The sequence below is a fragment of the Gossypium hirsutum genome, chromosome D01, assembly GCF_007990345.1.
Source record: "Gossypium hirsutum isolate 1008001.06 chromosome D01, Gossypium_hirsutum_v2.1, whole genome shotgun sequence".
In the NCBI taxonomy this organism is placed as follows: Eukaryota; Viridiplantae; Streptophyta; class Magnoliopsida; order Malvales; family Malvaceae; genus Gossypium; species Gossypium hirsutum.
The window spans coordinates 2,713,524-2,733,129 of record NC_053437.1 but is presented as its reverse complement, the minus strand read 5'-3'; the positions used below and the strand labels follow the sequence as shown (position 1 = coordinate 2,733,129).

At 34.0% G+C, this 19,606-nt stretch overlaps 3 protein-coding genes across 4 annotated transcripts; all 3 read right to left on the bottom strand.

Annotated features, from left to right (window-relative positions):
- Positions 1 to 81: 81 nt before the first annotated feature.
- LOC121213748 (G-type lectin S-receptor-like serine/threonine-protein kinase At1g11303) lies at positions 82 to 1,191 on the bottom strand. Its single transcript, XM_041086762.1, has one exon. The coding sequence runs from the start codon at positions 1,086 to 1,088 to the stop codon at positions 615 to 617; it is 474 nt and encodes a 157-aa protein (XP_040942696.1). The 5' UTR covers positions 1,089 to 1,191; the 3' UTR covers positions 82 to 614.
- Positions 1,192 to 3,417: 2,226 nt separating this feature from the next.
- On the bottom strand, positions 3,418 to 4,701 carry LOC121213747 (G-type lectin S-receptor-like serine/threonine-protein kinase SD1-13). The gene is made up of 2 exons (XM_041086761.1): positions 4,417 to 4,701; positions 3,418 to 3,860 (listed from the first exon to the last, which is right to left on the bottom strand). The coding sequence occupies exons 1-2, from the start codon at positions 4,591 to 4,593 to the stop codon at positions 3,555 to 3,557; spliced, it is 483 nt and encodes a 160-aa protein (XP_040942695.1). The 5' UTR covers positions 4,594 to 4,701; the 3' UTR covers positions 3,418 to 3,554.
- A 578-nt stretch (positions 4,702 to 5,279) lies between these two features.
- On the bottom strand, positions 5,280 to 7,681 carry LOC121213746 (G-type lectin S-receptor-like serine/threonine-protein kinase At1g11330). Of its 2 annotated transcripts, none has more exons than XR_005909163.1 (4): positions 6,197 to 7,681; positions 6,000 to 6,107; positions 5,663 to 5,826; positions 5,280 to 5,570 (listed from the first exon to the last, which is right to left on the bottom strand). XR_005909163.1 is itself a non-coding variant. In XM_041086760.1 (4 exons), exons 1-4 carry the CDS (start codon positions 6,399 to 6,401, stop codon positions 5,355 to 5,357), a joined length of 693 nt encoding a protein of 230 aa, XP_040942694.1. In that variant the 5' UTR covers positions 6,402 to 6,503; the 3' UTR covers positions 5,284 to 5,354. The 2 variants fall into 2 exon arrangements, 1 of the variants encoding a protein (XP_040942694.1); XM_041086760.1 differs by having other exon boundaries at positions 5,284 to 5,570; positions 6,197 to 6,503.
- Positions 7,682 to 19,606: the final 11,925 nt, after the last annotated feature.

Genomic DNA, 19,606 nt, shown 5'->3' with positions numbered 1-19,606 from the left:
CATCATCTTCATCTCCAAAAATCCATCATCACCTTGGCCTGCTCCACTCCCATTGTTGTTATCCCTTTGGCACTGCAAAGGCGTAGTCCTAAAACACCCACTGCTCCAATTACCTCTACTCCATTCCTCTATATTCCTAGCCTTAAACCCTTCTAAGCAACTGCAAATGGGTCGTTTCGTTGAATCGAATATCCCAAATGCCCCACACTTCCCATAAACATCACAATCTGTAAGATAAATAGAGTACCTGTTTGTCCAGTTCCCTTTCCCCGCATCCCATCTCCATTCAATGAATTTTCCTTGAGAATCTAATTTAAAGTATATCAACATAGAGTCACTAGAAAATTCATAAGCCATGTAAAACGTTTGTTGTTGATTATCTGCAACAACAGAAAACCCATCAATATCAACGGTGGTCGGAAGCATTAAGCCAAGAAACATATTCCCATTCCATGGTTCACTCCGAAAATAGAGCTCATTATTGTTCCAAATGACGACCTCTAGGATATTGAAAGGTTCAATACCAAGAGAAAAGTTACCATCAGATGGATCATCAGGGCTTTTCCATGATTTGATCTCCACTTTTCGACCCTTTTTAACATCAGTGCTGATCTTCATAGTTTGAAGGCATTAGAAGGATCTTTAAAACTCTCCCATAAGCTCCTTGCTCCATCCTCACCATTATTAAGGACAAGGTTTCCAGAGTCTAAAATCTGGGCAGTTGTTGCATTAGGAGCTGTATTGGTAACATGTGATGACCATAGAACCTCAGCTTTTCCATTGGAAACAACAAGGTTGCCATCATCTGATATGTTGAGAATCCCAGAAGAGTCTTTGAGAGGTCTGTTTCTATTTGCTACCCATACAACAGTTTGTACGGGGATTTGATTGTGGAGTATCCCTACATAACGATTGCTGGAGTTAGCCAAGCTGAAGAATCCCAATTGGAAAACACCATTCTGGGAGATTACAAATTCAGGGTCTTTGATGGATTTTGATGGTGTTATGGTGTCTAAAGCAGTGGAAAATAGTAAGTAAAAGCAAGATATTAAAGCTAGTAAAACAGAGCAGCTAATAGTTTTTCCCATGACTTTGTTTTCTGAATTTCTTTTAAGAGCAGAACTTGAAGTGACGCTATGATTTATGAATGATATTTGAGATTTTAAGGATTGTGTGAAGCAGTTTTTGAGTATTGTCTGAATTTGTGCTAACCGGTCATAATAAAACTTTTCATGTTTAAGTTGTAAATTTTGGTAATAATAAATTTTAGATTCGTTTATGAATTTATTCATTCGTAACTTTTATAACGTGGCATACTTCAATTTTAAGTGAGTGACGAATTATGTGTGCGTGACTCCATACTTTAATGTATAAAAAATTTGATTTCATTTAGCAATAAAATAAAAAATAGGTATGTTGGGTATATGACTTCTGCATGACAAATTCACCTACAATAGCAAAATTAATAGCTTAAAAGGGTAAATAATATATATCCTCTAATCGACATGACACGATAGATAGAAAAGTAACGAGTTCACGAGTCATTTATCCAAATACGAATGATTTAATTACTATTTGTTAGTAATTAATTTTTTCATGATATAATGATTACATGATATAATAAGATCATTGGACGAGCACTTGATAAATAATTTTTATAATGGTAAATAATAGGGAGATTTCAATTATGTTAGTTTGATTTTTCGGTTACTTGCGAAGCAAAATCAGAGACTTCTTTGAGCCACTGAACATCTTAAGAGAGCTATCGTTGAGCTCAAATTTTAACCAAAATGACTCAATGGAAAGCACACATTCAATAACCCTACAAATCACCCCAATGCTAAGACTATACCCAAGTGGCTCCTAAAGTGCCTATTACAGCAGGCCTTGCAAATAATTCAGTAGGGTTCAACAAAAAGATGATTCATCATCTCAATACTTCGATTGACTCTCGCAATCAAGTCATGGCTAAGCATTGAGCAAGGATAAGAATCATCCAGTAGACTTGAGATCAATAGATGGCATTTGAATAAACTTGTCTATATTTATATTGAAAATTAGATTGGATCAAATCAAATAATCAAACCCCTTAAAATGTAGAGATTAAATTGAGATAGAAACATCTTTAACCAGTCTAATATATTCTATTTTTACATTTTTGTTGTTGTTTGATTGTACATCGATTTGTAATGAAGTTCAGTGGCAGCTGCAAATGTTCACATCAAAATTACAATATCCATTGTATGGTTTGATACGAAGTCTCCTTTTGATTTTCGGGAATTTTTTTATTTCCAATGCTTCCATACATAATTAGAAGCATCAAGTGCCATTTTATTTCCATTGGCGTACCAACAAAATCAACTATCATGCTTGATTCAGTTCGGAGGCCCATATGAGAAGTAGAAGGGTTTGAGTAAAATTATAGGCTTGAAAAATAGATTTTGAAAAAAACATTAGGCTCGTTTTCTAGATGGGTAGGGTCTAGAGTAAGATTTTTTGACCCAACCCGAATTTGCAAAAAAAAAAAATGTTGTTGTTTTGTCATTGCTTTGCTGTTTTTTTGCTATTATATTATTATTATTTTGTTGTTTTTGTTTTAGATATGGTATAACTCTTGTTTTATTATTAATTTTGTTACTGTTTTAGAGATATTTACTTGATAAGTTGTACATATCTTAATGTTATAAAAAAAAATTTCAATTTATTGGCACATTTTCATAACCCCATTAATTAATTAATAATAATGAAATATTAAAAAATTCAATATTAGCATATTATTTTTATTAAATTTAAAAAATATATAATTTATTTCCAAAACCAGACTGATATTGTCAGATTAAATTAATAGTACAACCCATAAATAGGTGTAGAATCAAATTAAATATGATTTCAGATAGCATTAATTATAAAATACTTACCCCACCCATTGGGATGTTTAACATGAAATCAAGCAATCAAGTGTTGCTTTAATACTATCAGTTAAAGATACTATGGTAATGACCTCGATGCACATGTATATCTATATTCTTTTCTCATACTTTCAATCTAACTTTGACTCTAAAATTAGGTTTAGGTGATTTCTGGGTTGGGGTTGGATTCATTTGAGTTGATTTTTATGTTAAAATCAGGTTAGGTTAAATTTTAGAATTTGAGACAAAAGTAGCAAATTTAAAGGACAATAATAAGTTTACTCTTGATTCAATTACAATCAAAATAAAATATATTACATTGTGGCACACTCAATTGAAAAAAATACTTATATAACAAGTGTATGAAAAATTGATATAAAAGTTAAAATAGTAAAGACTATGATGTTTTGAGTTCAAATCTCAATGGTTCTCCTTATAAGTGTGTATATTTCAAAATTTATCAAAATATAAAAAGGCATAAATAACATCAAAATAATATTGAGCTTTTGGTAATTTTACCATTGAGTCGAGACTTCATTATTGAATAATATTAACTCAGTTAAATACATTATAATAATATAGATAAAGATAAATTTCAATACTTAAATTTTATTTCTAAAATCTAAAAATAAGTCATTTGTATCTTTATCTACCATCAAAGCTTGTAAGAGTTACATCATTAAGGGAAACCTTATTTTCAACATCATGGGTGATTAGTGGTGTTTGAGTGAAAGCAGATTGTTTTGGAGTGTCAAGATTTGAAATCTCACTGTTAAGTATTGAAACAACTGTAGACATAGTGAGCCTATCTTTAGCATATTCTTGAACACATAGCAATCCAACATGTATGCATCTTTTTATTTCTCTCTCATTCTTTGAATCTGATTCCAACTCTAAAATAACCTGGTCTACTAAGCCCCAGATATCACCTTCGTTCCATAGTTTCCATGCCTGAAATCAGAAAACAACTTTGCCTAAATTATCCTGCCTAACTCAACTCAAAATTTTGAACTCAAAGCTTCAAAAGAGTTCGATTGAATCAATTTGATATAAATAACAAACTACATGAACTCTCTTCATTAGGTTTGTTTTACCTAAGCCTAAAATGAGTTCCATTTTCATGCTCAACTTCTAACTTGATTATTTGTACTTGAGCTCGAGTTTGAACTGAAAATTTTCAACATTAATTTAAAGGAAAAAAGTTCAATTAAGTTTGCAAGCTACTCTATTTAAATATTAAGATTCTTGAATCCAGCTCGCATGATAGCTCAACTCAACAATTACTTAGTTGAATTCAAGTTTTCTAGAACCAAACCCAAATATCTTGCAAATATGGCTTCTTAACCCCCCCCCCCATTTTAGTTCTCTTAATTGGCATAGTTGATGTTGCAACATACAAGACAAAATGGGTTTAATCGCACTTAAGCGTGTATTTTCCTCCAAATTAAGGGTTTGGGGAGTTATAAATAGTGGTAGGAATTGTATAAAAAATATCTTATGTACTTACATATCCCAAGAGGTTAAGAGCATATTGATTGTTGTAAAAGCTTGTGTTTCTTCTTCCGCTAACAATCTCTAGCAGTAGAACTCCAAAGCTGAATACATCTGATTTCTCTGAAAATTGCCCTTGCATTGCATACTCAGGAGACATATAACCACTGAATTTTAACGTTAAAAACAACATTAATTACAACCCTAACTTAAACTTATTCATTAGCCGTTTGAATTAAATTAAATAATAAAATTATAATAAATAATACTTTTTAATATTTTTGTTTTTTAAAACAGTAAAATGAGTCCACAAACCACCTAGGCCAAACTCGTTTAAGGTCTACCCGACCATAGACATATCTATATCATGTTTTGTCCAAAAAATGAATAAAATTAAATGTTAGGGAGAAAGTTTGAACTTACTAAGTTCCAACAACTCTTTTAGTGTTGGCTTGATTTTCATTTGCTTTGAAAATCCTGGCCATTCCAAAATCTGAAATTTTTGGATTTAACTCTTGGTCAAGTAAAACATTACTTGCTTTTAGATCTCTATGTATAATTCTCAATCTTGAATCTCTATGAAGATATAGCAATCCTCGACTAATCCCTTCAATAATATTGAAGCGTTTTCTCCAATCCAATACATCTTGTTTAGCTGGATCTGTAACAAAAATTAAATAGTATGACCTCCAAGATTAATAGCTAATTCCTATAATAATGGATCTAAACTACAACCATCATTGTATTTTCTACGAGCAAGTGGTAAGAAGCTCAATACACCTTAAATGGCCTTTTAGGTTCGAATCTTGTGGATGAAGAAAATAATTTCAAAAAAGCTTTGTCCCTTGTTTCGAGTCTAATTCAGCTAGATTCTAAATTTAATCAAGATCCAATATGCCTACCAGATATTGAAGAATCTCAAAGAAAATGGTAAAAAAAGATTAGTAGAAGTTACTAACCAAAGAGAAAAGAGTCCAAACTTTTGTTGGGCATATACTCGTACACCAGCATCTTCTCTTCTCCTTCAACACAACACCCAAATAACTTAACCAGATTTCGATGTTGGAGCTTAGAAATCACCACCACTTCATTCTTAAATTCTTCCAATCCTTGCCCCGAAGCTTTCGACAGTCTCTTCACTGCTATTTCCTTTCCATCGTCTAATGTTCCCTATGCACAAAATTCAGCTCATAAGACTTTGGTGGGAAAAAAAGTTATTTCACTGACTCTAGGTTCGTTGGAAATCACCATCGTATTATTACCCTGTAAACTGGACCGAAACCACCCTGCCCTAGCTTTTTTGTGTGATGGAAGTTGTCCGTCGCGGTGGCGAGTTCTTCGAAATTGAATAGTGGGAGTTGCTGGAGTTTAGCTCCAATTAAATTTTCTTCTTCATCTTCAATCTGTCTCCTTATTTTATTCCTTCCTGAGATAGAAATCAGAGAAGCACTGAGTTGAATTTTTCTATAATTCAATTTCACTTGAATTCCAGGCAGCAATTTCAGATCAGTCCAATTCCAGTTTTATTCTATCTAGAATTAAATAAATCTCTTCTAAAGGTGACTACACAAATTAAATAAATAAAGGACATTTTATTACCTCTTTGTTTAGCCATCCTACACCATAAGAAGAGTGCAGAAATTGTTATTACGACTATGCCCGTAATGACTGTAGTAATGACAATGACCTTATTGCTTTTCCCTTTATCTGCAAATCCAGAAACTTGGTTTATAAAACTTCAACACTAAAAAAGCAGATTAATTGAAACACATGGCCGACATGGAAGACAAGTTTACCAAGTTCCGAAGATGGCAGACGAATGTAAAGATCGACTCCGCTAGTGGAGAATTTCTGCACGTCAATCAAATCTCGACCCCAAAACATGCAACCAATGCCATCATCATGCGCATAAGCCACGCACGAACAATTCTTCAAGCATTGATCTTTGCACTCGCTATAAATACCCGATGACCAGTCTGGAAATGCTGGCACTTTCATCATCTTCAGCTTCAAAAACCCGTCATCTCCTTGGCCTGCCTCACTGCCGTTGTTGTTATCTCTTTGGCACTGCAAAAGGGTAGTCCTAAAACACCCACTACTCTAATTACCTCTACTCCATTCCTCTCTTTTCCTAGGCTTAAACCCCTTCAAGCAACTGCAAATGGGTCGTTTCGTTGGATCGCACATGCCAAATGGCCCACACTTCCCATAAACATCACAATCTGTTTGAAGAAGAGGGTACCAACTTATCCAGTCCCCTTTCCCCGCATCCCAATGCCGTTCACTTAATTTTCCTTGAGAATCCAGTTCATAGTACAACAACCAAGAGTTATTAAAATATTGGTAAGTGACATAGTACGTTTGTTGTTTATCATCAGAAACAAGGTAAAAGCCATCAAGATAAACGGTATGCATAATCATTACACCAATAAATTTTTGACCATTCCATGGACCGGACCGATAATAGAGCTGGTTATTGTTCCAAATAGCACCCTCTGGGATGTTAAAAGGTTCAAGGCTAAGAGAAAAGTTACCATCAGAGGGATCATCAGGGCTTTTCCATGATTTGATCTCCACTTTACGACCCCTTTTTACATCAGTGCTAATCTTCATAGTTTCAAGGAAGGCATTTGAAGGATCTTCAAAACTCTCCCATAAACTGTTTACTCCATTGTTGAGGACAAGGTTTCCGGAGTCTAAAAGCTGGGCAGTTGTTGCATTAGGAACTAAATTCTTCACTTTTGATGACCAAAGAATCTCAGCCTTTCCATTCAAAACAACAAGATTTCCATCGTTTGATATCTTGAGAATCCCAGAAGAGTCTTTGAGAGGCTTGTTTCTGTTTGCTACCCATACCACTGTTTGTACGGGGATTTGATGGTACAATATCCCTACATAACGATTGCTGGAATTAGCAAAGCTGAAGAATCCCAATCTGAAAACTCCACTCTGGGAGATTATAGCATCAGGGTCTTTGATGGATTTTGATGCTGTTATAGTGTCTAGAGCAGTGTCAAACGATAAGTAAAAACAAGATATTAAAGCTAGTAAAACAGAGCAGCTAATAGTTTTCCCCATGACTTTGTTTTCTGAATTTCTTTTAAGAGCAGAACTTGAAGTGACGCTAAGATTTATGAAATGATACTTGAGATTTTAAGGATTGTGTTGAAGCTGACCACCATGCTGCCATGATGCAACAGAAACAGCTGGAGCCATGCAGTTGCAGCTGAAGTTCAAGTTGCTGTTTTTTTTTTTTTTTTACTTTCAAATTGGTGTTTTGTAACTTAGTTGAAATCAAACCAAGATGTACTTGATGTTTAGGTGCTGATAAGCTGATAGATCAACTTACCTATATGTACAAGTCATCTTTTGTAAGTTACAATATTATTAGTGCCGTTAGGTAGTGTTTAGGTGATGATTTGCTTGTACTAACCAGCTCATGTCTGGTATTTGTATTGGTTTTATGCCATTGTTCAAATTAATGAAAATTCAATCAAGAATTGTTCATCTAATACTCTCTCAATTTTTGTTTCATTTGGTTCTTATAAGCTTAATTTGGTTATTGTTTGTTCTGCAAGTCTCGATCCTTAAAGCTCAAGAAACTATTTTTGTTTCCTTTATCTTTGTTCACTGTTCCAACAATTGGTATCTAGAGCCAATTTCTCAGTGGACCTGTCATTCTTCAAGTCAAGGAACTATGTCTACATCTGCATTCTGACCAGCTTCACCACCAGTGTTCAATGGTGAAGGCTACCACATTTGGGTAGTAAAAATGAACACCTACCTGCAAGCATTCAACCTATAGGAGGTTGTTAACTCAGATGTTGAAACAGCACCTTTAAGAGCCAATCCCACAGTGGCTCAGATCAGGCACCACGCAGATGAAAGAACTAAAAGACAAGGCTATGTCTTGCATTCAAAACAGTGTGTCTTATGTGATTTTCACAAGAATCATGGCTTGTAAGTCACCAAAGCAGGACTGGGATAAGCTGAAGGGGGAGTTTCAAGGTACAAAAAGAACAAGACAGCAGCAGCTACTGAATTTGAGAAGGGATTTTGAAAACTTGAAGACGAAGGAAGAAGAAACAGTGAAGCGGTACTCAGATAGAATCATGGCTGTAGTGAACAGCATTAAATTGCTTAGGGACTAGTTTAGTGAAACAAGAATTGTAGAGAAGGTTATTTCATCTTGCCTGAGAGATATGAAGCCAAGATTTCATCCTTTGAAGACTCAAGAGATCTGACAAGCATCTCCTTGACTGAGCTGATCAATGCTCTTTATGCACAAGAGCAAAGAAGGGCCAGTAGGCAGGAGGAGCATCAAGAGGGTGCTTTCCAAGCCAAGAGCAGACCTATCTGGAGCTCTTTAGGCTATAAAGGAAGAAATCCCTAGTCTAACAAGCCAAAATGAGATGGAGCAAGAAGGAGATATCCACATTGTCCATACTGTAGAAGGCTCAGTCATCCAGGAGAAATTACTGCTTTAAGCCTGATGTGCAGTGTAAAATCTGCAAAAAAATGGGCCATTCTGAGAAAGTTTGTAGAAACAAAGGCAAGCTAAAACAAAGTCAACCTAAACAACCAACAGCTAAAGCTCAAGTGGCAGAAGAAGGCAGTGATCATGAAGAGCAAGTCTTTGCAGTGTCTTGCTCAGCTTCCAAAAGAAAAGCCATAAAATGATGGCTAATAGATAGTGGTTGTACAAACCACATGACTCCTAATGCTGCAATCTTCAAGAACATTGACAGAAGCTTCAAAACAAGGGTGAAGGCTGGAAATGAACACTTCATCAAGGCAGAAGGCAAAGGAGATGTGCTGATTAACACTCCAACAAGTAATAAACTTGTCTCAAATGTCTTGCTTGTACCTGAAATTGACAGAAACCTGCTAAGTATAGCTCAGCTGCTAGAAAAGGGCTACTCAGTTGTGTTCAAAGGCAAAGAATGCATGACCAGTGATCCAAGTAGATCTAAGCTTATATCAGTAACTATGGCTAATAGAAGCTTTGTAGTAGACTGGAATAAAAGCTCAGACAGTGCCTACACAGCAGTGCTTGATGAATCCAAGTTGTGGCACAAGAGGTTAGGCCATGTCAACTATAACTCACTGGCCGAACTAACCAAAGAAGACTTGGTTGAAAACTTCAAAAATTTTGTTGAAAAGGAAGAGGTTTGTGAAGTATATCAGTTGGGAAAGCAGGCTAGACAGCCATTTCCCTTCAACAAGGCCTGGAGAGCCTCACAAAAGCTACAGTTGGTCCACACTGATGTGTATGGCCCTATGAAATGACCATCCTTGAATGGTAGCAGGTATTTCATTATTTTTATTGATGATTACTCGAGGTATTGTTGGATTTACTTCTTGCAGCACAAATCAGAAGTGGCCTTAGTATTCTAGAAGTTCAAAGCTATAGTAGAAACTAAAACAGGTTACAAGCTGAAAACATTAAGATCAGACAATGGAATTGAGTATACCTCAGCGATGTTTCAAAGTTTCTGTGATGAAGAAGGCATCAAGCATCAACTCACCAACACCTATACACCATAATAGAATGGTGTTAGTGAAAGAAAGAACAAAAGCCTAATGGATACGGTCAGATGTATGTTGTTTGAAAGAAATCTGCCCAAAACTTTGTGGGCTGAGGCAGTTAACACTGCTGTATATCTTCAAAATAGATTGCCAATAAAGGCATTGGCTCATAAAACTCTATTTGAAGCCTAGTGTGGGTTCAAACCATCATTGGCTCATCTGAGGGTCTTTGGTTGCATATGCTATGCACATGTCCCGGTAGTTAAGAGGGATAAGCTAGCCAAGAAAGCACAACCTAGTATCCTGGTAGGTTATAGAAATGTGAAGAAAGGCTATAGAATCCTAGATCCTTCAACCAACAAAGTCATTGTAAGCAGAGATATTGTGTTTGATGAGAAGATAGGATGGAACTGGGATAAAAATGAACCAAAAGCTACTGCTGAAGACTTACTGACTAATCAGACTAAAGCTAATCAAAATGGTCTTGAAATGGACATTGACCATGAACCAGTCAGGGGAACCAGACCTTTGAGTGAAATTTATGAAAGAGCTGAAGTGGCTGCAGTTGAACCAAGTTGTTTTGAAGAGGCTAAAGCTCAACAAGGATGGAAATAGGCTATGCTCGATGAGATGAGCATGATTCACAAGAATCAGACCTAGGAGCTAGTTGATAGACCAGCCAACAGGAAGGTTATTGGAGTGAAATGGGTGTTTCGAGCCAAGCACAATGCTGATGGAACTCTGAACAAGCTAAAAGCAAGACTGGTAGTGAAGGGATTCAGTCAAAAGTATGACATTGACTACTTTGAAACATTTGCACTAGTAGTTAGGCTAAACATAATCAGGCTGCTGGTAGATTTGGCTGCACAAAATCAGTGGAAAATACATCAACTCGATGTAAAGTTAGCTTTTCTCAATGCTTTCTTTGAAGAAGAGATCTATATCGAGCAACCTGAAGGTTTCAAAGTAGTTGGTGAAGAAAACAAGGTGTACAAACTGAAAAAAGACTTGTATGGCTTGAAATAGGCACCAAGAGCCTGGTATGACAGAATCGATAGCTACCTAGCTATCTTGGGGTTCAAGAGAGGCATCAGTGAGCCAACATTGTATATGAAGAAGAAAGGTATTGAAACACATCTTGTAGTGTCCCTATATGTTGATGACCTGCTTGTGATAGGTGAAAGTCATGAATTGCTGGTTAATTTCAAAACCAAAATGGAGAAAAAGTTTGAGATGTCTGATTTGGGTCAAATGTGCTACTCCTTGGCATAGAAGTGTCTCAAACTTAATCTGGAATTTTCCTAAGTCAGAAGGCATTTGCTTTGAAGATTCTGAACAAATTCTCTATGTTGAACTGCAAGGCAACAAGCACTCCAGTTGTTGTTGGAGAGAAGCTGTCAAGCCAAGGTGATTTTGAGAAGGTTTGTGAATCAACCTACAGAAGCTTAATTGGATGCCTATTCTATTTGACTGCCACCAGACCAGACATTATGTATGATATAAGTCTGCTATCTAGATTCATGCATTGCTGCAATGAAAAGCACTTCAAAGCTGCCAAAAGAGTTTTCAGGTACATCAAAGGTACACTGAGCTTTGGAATAATGTTCACCAAGGCTGAAAGCATGAAGTTGCTTGGATATGCTGATAGTGACTGGACTAGATCGATAGATGACATCAAAAGCATCTCAGGGTATCTGTTTACCATTGGTTCAGCCATTTTTTGTTGGAGTTCAAAGAAGCAAATAGTAGTTGTTCAATCAACAGCTGAGGCAGAGTATGTAGCAGCTGCTAATGCTGTTAACCAAGCCCTTTGGTTAAGAAAACTCATGGCTGACTTGAACCTATACCAAAGGGAAGCAACAGAGATCAACTGTGACAACCAGTCTGCTGTTGCAATTGCAAAGAATCCAGTTTTCCATGGAAGAACAAAGCACTTTAAGATTAAGTTTCATTTTGTAAGGGAAATGGAGCAAACTAATGAGGCGAAATTGATTCATTGCAGTTTTGAGGATCAACTAGCTAATATCTTGACAAAGCCTCTTAGTGCATCAAGGTTTGGGTATTTAAGAATGAGATTGGGAGTTTGCAGCATGTAGGCCAAGGAGGAGTGTTGAAGCTGACCAACATGCTGCCATGATGCAACAGAAACAGCTCGAGCCATGTAGTTGCAGCTGAAGTTCAAGTTGCTATTTTGTTTTTTTTTTGTTTTTTTTTCTACTTTCAAATTGGTGTTTTGTAACTTAGTTGAAATCAAACTAAGTTGTACTTGATGTTTAGGTGCTGATAAGCTGATAGATCAGCTTACCTGTGTGTGCAAGTCATGTTTTGTAAGTTACAATGTTATTAGTGGAGTTAGGTAGTGTTTAGGTGATGATTTGCTTGTACTAACCAGCTCATGTCTGGTATTTGTATTGGTTTTATGCCATTGTTCAAAGTAATGAAAATTCAATAAAAAATTGTTCATCTAATACTCTCTCAATTTTTGTTTCATTTGGTTCTTATAAGCTTAATTCAGTTATTGTTTGTTCTGCAAGTCTCGAACCTTAAAGCTCAAAAAACTATTTTTGTTTCCTTTATCTTTGTTCATTGTTCCAACAGATTGAATGAGGTAGTTTTTCAGTAGTGCGTGAACTAGTCTTAATTAGTCATATCACTTTCTGCTAAGAAAAAAATGTTATATCAACAATAAATTTATTCAGTTGTGAAAAGTGAAATTAATAGCCCGAAATGGTAAATAATATCTTTTTATCGACATGACATGATAGATGGAAAAGTAACGTATCCACGGGTCATTTGTTTAAAGATGAATGATTTGATTATTGTGTTAGTAATTAATTTTTTTATGAATGAAGACGTAAGGATTACCATAAAGTAAAATAAGATCATATTTGGAGAATGGATTTTATCCTTAAGAATCTAAGGATATCCTAAAAGGTTAACTCATTTGAGAAGGTCATTAGATAAACCACTGAACATTCTAAGGTAATAGTATATAATAGAGACAACTCAATTATGGTACTTTGATTTTTCAAGTGTTTGTGAAGCAAAATAAAAGACTTGTTTGAGCTTATGAACATCCTAAGAGATCTATTGTTGAGCTCAAATTTTTACCAAAATGGCTCAAGGGAAAGCACACATTCAATTACCGATAAATGATAAAACTAACATATTTTAATCTCATTCTTAATGTGTTTTTGGATGATTATTTATACAAATTGATAAATTTGATGCTCCTAATCCTTTTAATTCATGTTTTTATACTTAGGTGAGCATTTGGGAGTAAAATGAGTAAAAATCAGAGAAAAAGAATAGATTTTAGGAGCCACGCGGGCTGGATACACGCCCATGTGTCAGTCCATGTCAATTTTGTAATCTGCTTCCCAAACATGCAGAAAAACGTAATTTTTAGGCTTTTTGAGCATTCTAAAGTCTATAAATACAAAATAGAAGAAGAGATAATGGGGTCATCAAAGAAGATTGAAGAAAACACTTGAAGAACACCATTAGGAGCCAACTTAGAAGTGGATCTCCATCAAGATTGAAGATCTCCTTTTAATTTTTTTTCCAAGTTTTTAAGAGTTTCTTTATGTCTTATGGTTATTCTGACTTTGAGCTGTTTTTATTGACGACTATGAACTAATTCCATAGATACCTAAGGAGGATGAAACCTATGATGAATTCTATTATTTAATTTATGTTATTACGTAATAAATATTTGATTCTTGTTCTCAATTATGTGTACTTATCTCTTGTTTTAATATTTCTGATATATTAATTCATGTTTAATATGCTTAATCAGTGGAGCAAAAGTCCCTATTTATAAAAGTAGTTCAAGCATAATTGAGTGGAGTTGCATGCAATCTTAGAAATAGGATGACATAAATATACCGAATTAGCAGTCAAATCTAATAGGGGAATCCATAGATCGAGTTAATACGACAATAAGGGTTTTAATTAGAAAGAAATTTCAATTAATCAACCTACAGTCAATTGCCCTTACTTTCGAAAGAGATATTAGCATAGCTTAGGAATTTCTATGGATCAAGTTATCAAGTGAATAAATCTCTTAAATCGGATTAATAATAATAGATGAAGACTAGGTGAATTCTTTTCTAGGTATTGTCTCTCTCATCGGTTATTATTTGGTTGCTTTCTTGATTTATTTTCTGTTGCGTTCTTTAGTTAAATTAGTTTAGAAATTTTAGATTAAGAACAATCACTTTAATTTGTCAGCTAGATAATAGAAAAATAGTAATTACTAATACTTTTAGTCCTCGTGAATATGAAATCTCGACTCACCGTAGCTATATTATTATCGATAGGTGCACTTATCTTAGTCGTATATTTAGTTAGTAACGTGAGACATATCAATGACCCTACAAATCATCCTGATGGTGATAAGGAAGAAAAACCCATTGTTGAGACTACCCAAGTGGCTTCTAAAGTGCCCACTACAGCAGGCCTTCAAATAATTCAGTAAGGTTCTCATCTCAATAGTTCGATTGACTCTGATAATCAAGTCATGGCAAAACGTCGAGCAGGGATAAGGGTCATCCAGTAGATTCGAGATCGATAGATAGTTCTATGCAATGATTTGGTCACTCACCTCAAATAGTGATACATTGAAATTTCATTTGAACAAAAAGGGAGAGTAGGTTGGAAGCTAAAGAGTAGGAGGTACTGAAGAAGGTAATGCTGATGCAATGGTGGTGTTGCATGCTTGTTTTTGTTACTCCTAATGATAGGAGTTTGTCTTGGTTCAGACTTTAGACTTTATTTTTTAGTTTTGGAGAATTGTTTTTGTAATGACCAACAATATGAATGTTATTGGTGTTTGAAAGGTTTAACTTTGGTCTACATACTCTTATCATTGTCTTACTGAGATATAATTTTAATATATTTTGAGGTAACTATCGAAATATAAATGAAAGTGATCACTATCACTGTGACAAATCAGGTTATTTGATTATATTTTAATATACCTAGCAGGTGCAAATGTTTACATCAAAATTTCAATATCCATTGTATGGTTTGAACCAAATCTCCTTTTGACTTTTGGGAATTTTTATTATTTCCAATGCTTTCATACGTAATTTAGAAGTGTCAATTACCACTTTATTTCCATTGGGGTACCAAAAAAATCTAACTCTATCTGTCATCATTAGACTGGATCATGATCAAGTCATTTGACTTAATTTAAAGATTTGTCTAAAAAATGAAAAGATTTGAATAAAATTATAAGTTCAAAAAATGGGTTTAGGCAAAAAATTAAGCTTGTTTTCTAGACGGATCGGGTCTTGAGTAAGTTTTTTTGACCCAACCCGAACTAGAAAAAAATTGTTTTTGTTTTATTACTATTTTATTGTTTTTTTTGCTATTATATTGCTACTATTTTGCTATTATTATTTGGATACTGTATAACTCTTATTTTATTGTTAATTTTGTTATCATTTTAGAAGCATTTGCTTGCTAAATTGCACATATATTAATATTATTTAAGTATAAAAAATTCAATTTTTTAAATTTGTTAGTAAATTCCCATAACCCGATTTATTAATTAATAATAATGAAATATTAAAAAATTCAATATTAACATTTTATTTTTTATCAAAATTTTTTTTATAACTTATTTTCAAAGTCGAACCGGTATTGTCAGATTGAACTAATAGTCTAACCCATATACAGGTGTCCATATAATCAAATAAAATATGATATCAGATAGCATTAATTATAAAATACACTAATATAACACTATCTTATAGACTTTGGTGGCCGGTAAATTATTAAATTTCAACATCTAATTAAACAATTTGCTAATTATAAATATCCTATATAGTCATCAGTTTAATTTTCAACACTAAACATAATTATGGGTGTTGGTGTGAAAGAGGTTGTTTCGGAGTGTTAACAACGCAGACCAATACAACATGAATGAGTCTTGAGACCATTACCTTGCTCTTCTATATTCAAGGATTTTTTCTTTTCCCTTTCATTTTCGTGGATGAATGCACCCTACTGACTTTTTTTTAGTGTGATTGTCATAATATTATTTCTCATTTAATCTCGTGACTCTTTTATTACAAGTTTTTCTGTAACATTTATAACTCGTCTCCGTCGTCAAATTAAGGTTACGAAGTATTACAGTACACATTGAAACAAATAACATTATAAAACCATTCAATTATTAATTTAAACATCAATATTCAATCCATACATTAAACATAGAATATACATACAATTACAGGCATTATATTGGGTTTCCCAGACCTTAAAAGTAGTTTGGAAACAATCAGGGACTAATGATACAAATAGAAAAATATGAAAAATTTTGGAAACAGGGGTCACACGGCCATGTGGCCCAGGAACATGGTCGTGTGGCCAAATCATGTACAATTCGAAACTTTGGTCACATGGTCACCGTGTGCTCTCTCGTGTGCAAATCGAAATAAGGTCACACAGCTGTGTCGCAGACCGTGTGTCAGGCCGTGTGAGATTCAAAATAAGGTTACACGGTCGTGTCTCCAAGCCGTGTAACATCCTGATGCCGTGTGAAAAAATCAGCACTTAAAATCAAAATGAAAAATGGTCGTGTGAGGAGACCATGTATGGCACATGACCGTGTGACAGCCCATGTCCCAGGCTGTGTGCACCTAAAATGACTTCTAAAACAAGCCAAAACACTACTCATTTCCTAGGTGCCAAGCCAAATCAAAATCAAACATTTACATGCCTTCAAAACATAATCAAACAAGCTTAAAACATATCAAAACATTCAACCTAAGTGCCTAACCAATATGCCCTCAATGGCACCACATTTCATACTCCAACCAATTCACATTCAAAGTTCACAAGTACTTGCTTTAAACACTTACCAAATTTACAATTCATCCATACCATTCATATCTACTTCTACCATAACCTATTCATTCACAAGTAGCTTAAACCAAAATGACCAAAACAAATATATATATATGGACATTTACCAGGCAAAAGCAAAAGATATACATACAAGTGAGCCAAAATCAAGTTTACACAACATCATCTAAGGAAAAGATGCATCACAAGTAATAAGTATCCAAAACATATACAAGACACCTATTACATGTCATATAACCCAAAGGTAAACATGTCAAAATCTACCGATAGATATCTGGATAGTGTGATCTTTAGGTTGATTCGATCACCCGATTCCACAAAACGTTATCTACAAAAAAAACAAGAAAAATGACACGAGTAAGCTTCAATAAAGTTTAGTAAGCTCAACGGTTGAAACGATAAAATTTACCTTATAAGCATAGCAATTATACTTTAACAAGATTATTAAACAATAATCATCTCATCCACAATCATTCAACAAGTGAGATAATATATATATGTACAAGTTGCATAATCTATTCAATCACACGAGACCATTCGATATCAAGTCACGATAATATCGAAAAATCATGCAAACATTTATATAATTCAATAACAAGTCATCTACCACTAGAAATTTTCCCAGTGAACGATATAACATATATGGATACGCAATTATCCACCCGAAACACGCCAGAGAGCTCATACAAGCTAAACCAACCGAGAACACACCTTGGCACCAAGTGCCTAGCCCGTAGGCTAACATCCCTCTAGAAATATTCCTGGGCACCAAGTGTCAAGCCCGAAGGCTTTACATCCACCCCTAGTAACACGTTAGAATCACTATAAATATAACATGATAGCCCACAACAAATGTTTAACTCTAGTTTATTCAATGGATAACAACAAATCAGGAATCATCATCTCATCACAAGTCAATCCCCTACAACGTGCAATATAACCTATTGGCATGCCAATTATACCCTATCATACGTTCATTCGGGCTCAAAACATATCATTAGGTTAACAATGTTCAAGACAATTACTTTCTCAACTCACAACAGTTTATAACAACTTAAATATACTAAAAATATTCAACAACCACATTTCATAATCAATATAACATTTCAAATTATATTAAACTAAATTGAATGAACTTACTAGAGCTAAACTGCAGAGATAACAAAAGTTTTAAGGACTAGTCAGCAATTTTCACTTTTCCACGATTATCTACTTGTTCTTGATCTATAAAATAGTTTATTTCAATTTATTAGCATCAATTTCATGTAATATTCAATTTAATGCACATTGCTTCCTATTTACAACTTTTCACGTTTTTCCAAACTTTTACATTTTATTCAATTTGATACTTAAGACCAAGATATAATTATTTTCACAATTAAACCCTATACCCATTGAACCTAATTCATTACCATCCCAAATCAATCCTCACATGCTAAAATTTCACAAGAAGAACATGTCATATTTTCATTATTTTCAATTAAATCCCTACACTTAAAAATCAACAAAAACCACTTTACAAAATGCTACTATATAACTATCAAACTTAATAATTTGTCATAAAAATTCAAGAACATCCAAAATTCATCCATGGTAACATTCTAAACATTTAACACTTTTACGAATTAGTCTCCGGGTTAACTAGATTAAGCTACAACGATGCTAAAAACATAAAAATCACTAAAAATAAGCAAAGAAATCACTCACATGCAAGGTAACCTAGCTTGGCCGATTCTTTTGCCTCCAAAAATGGTGACTTTGGTTGAACACAAAAGAAATAAGGAAGATGATAGCTTTAGTTTTGTTTTAGTTTATGTTTTAAATTGTTAATTACCATTTTACCCTTTTATTTTATTTAAAATTTCCTTAATAACCCACTGACCGTCCACTATAAAACTTATGGTCTAATTTCTACTTAAATCCTCAATTCATGTCTTTATATTCATTTAACACATATAACTTAATTGCGATTATTTTTGCAACTTTTATAATTTAGTCTTTTTTTTTCTTTAATTAACCATGCAAACAATAAATTACTGAACCAAATTTTAATACGACAAAATGACCTCGTAAATATTAAATAAATCATATTTACTGACTTACTCATCAGAATTGTGGTCTTGAAACCACTGTTTCCGGCACAACTGAAAAACGAATTATTACATTTTCCATCACAATTGGCCCACTCTGCTTACCTCACTAATTGATATGTTTAACATGAAATCAAGCAATTAAGTGTTGCTTTGATACTATCTGTTACGGGACCATTAACCTCTTCCCAAAAGACATGATGGTATGGCCTCGTTACACATGCATATCTATTTTTTTTCCTCATTTTTTGAATCTATTTTTGACTCTAAAATCACCTTGTCTACTAAGTCTTAAATTTTGACAGATACGTTGGGAGTTAATGAATTTAATTTTCAGTTATTTTAGGTTTAGGTTACTTCTGGATTTCGGTTGGATTCATTTGAGTTCAAGTTGGGTCAAATTTTAGAATTTGAGACAAAAGTAACAACTTTAAATGAGTTCCCTCTACATTCAAACAAATAAATTGATAATTACAATCAAAATAAAATATACTAAATTATGGCACACCCACTTCAATAAAATAACTATATAACAAGTTTATGAAAAATTGATATAAAAGTTAAAATAGTAAAGACTATAATGTTTTGAATTCAAATGTCAATGATTCTCTTTAAATGTATGTATTTTTCGATATTTATATAGAGTATAAAAAGATGTAAATAATTTCAAAAATAATATTGAGCTATTGGTAATTTTACAATTGAGTCAGG

Bases quoted from the DNA above. Each gene is read 5' to 3' on its own strand.
- LOC121213748 (XM_041086762.1), bottom strand. From the start codon at position 1,088: ATGGGAAAAACTATTAGCTGCTCTGTTTTACTAGCTTTAATATCTTGC.
- LOC121213746 (XM_041086760.1), bottom strand. From the start codon at position 6,401: ATGATGAAAGTGCCAGCATTTCCAGACTGGTCATCGGGTATTTATAGC. The intron at 6,108-6,196 runs GTAAACTTGTCT...CTGGATTTGCAG, and splicing joins TCTGCCATCTTCGGAACTTG to ATAAAGGGAAAAGCAATAAG. The intron at 5,827-5,999 runs GTAATAAAATGT...TTTCTATCTCAG, and splicing joins TAGGATGGCTAAACAAAGAG to GAAGGAATAAAATAAGGAGA.
- LOC121213747 (XM_041086761.1), bottom strand. From the start codon at position 4,593: ATGTTGTTTTTAACGTTAAAATTCAGTGGTTATATGTCTCCTGAGTAT. The intron at 3,861-4,416 runs GTAAGTACATAA...TTCTGATTTCAG, and splicing joins CTCTTAACCTCTTGGGATAT to GCATGGAAACTATGGAACGA.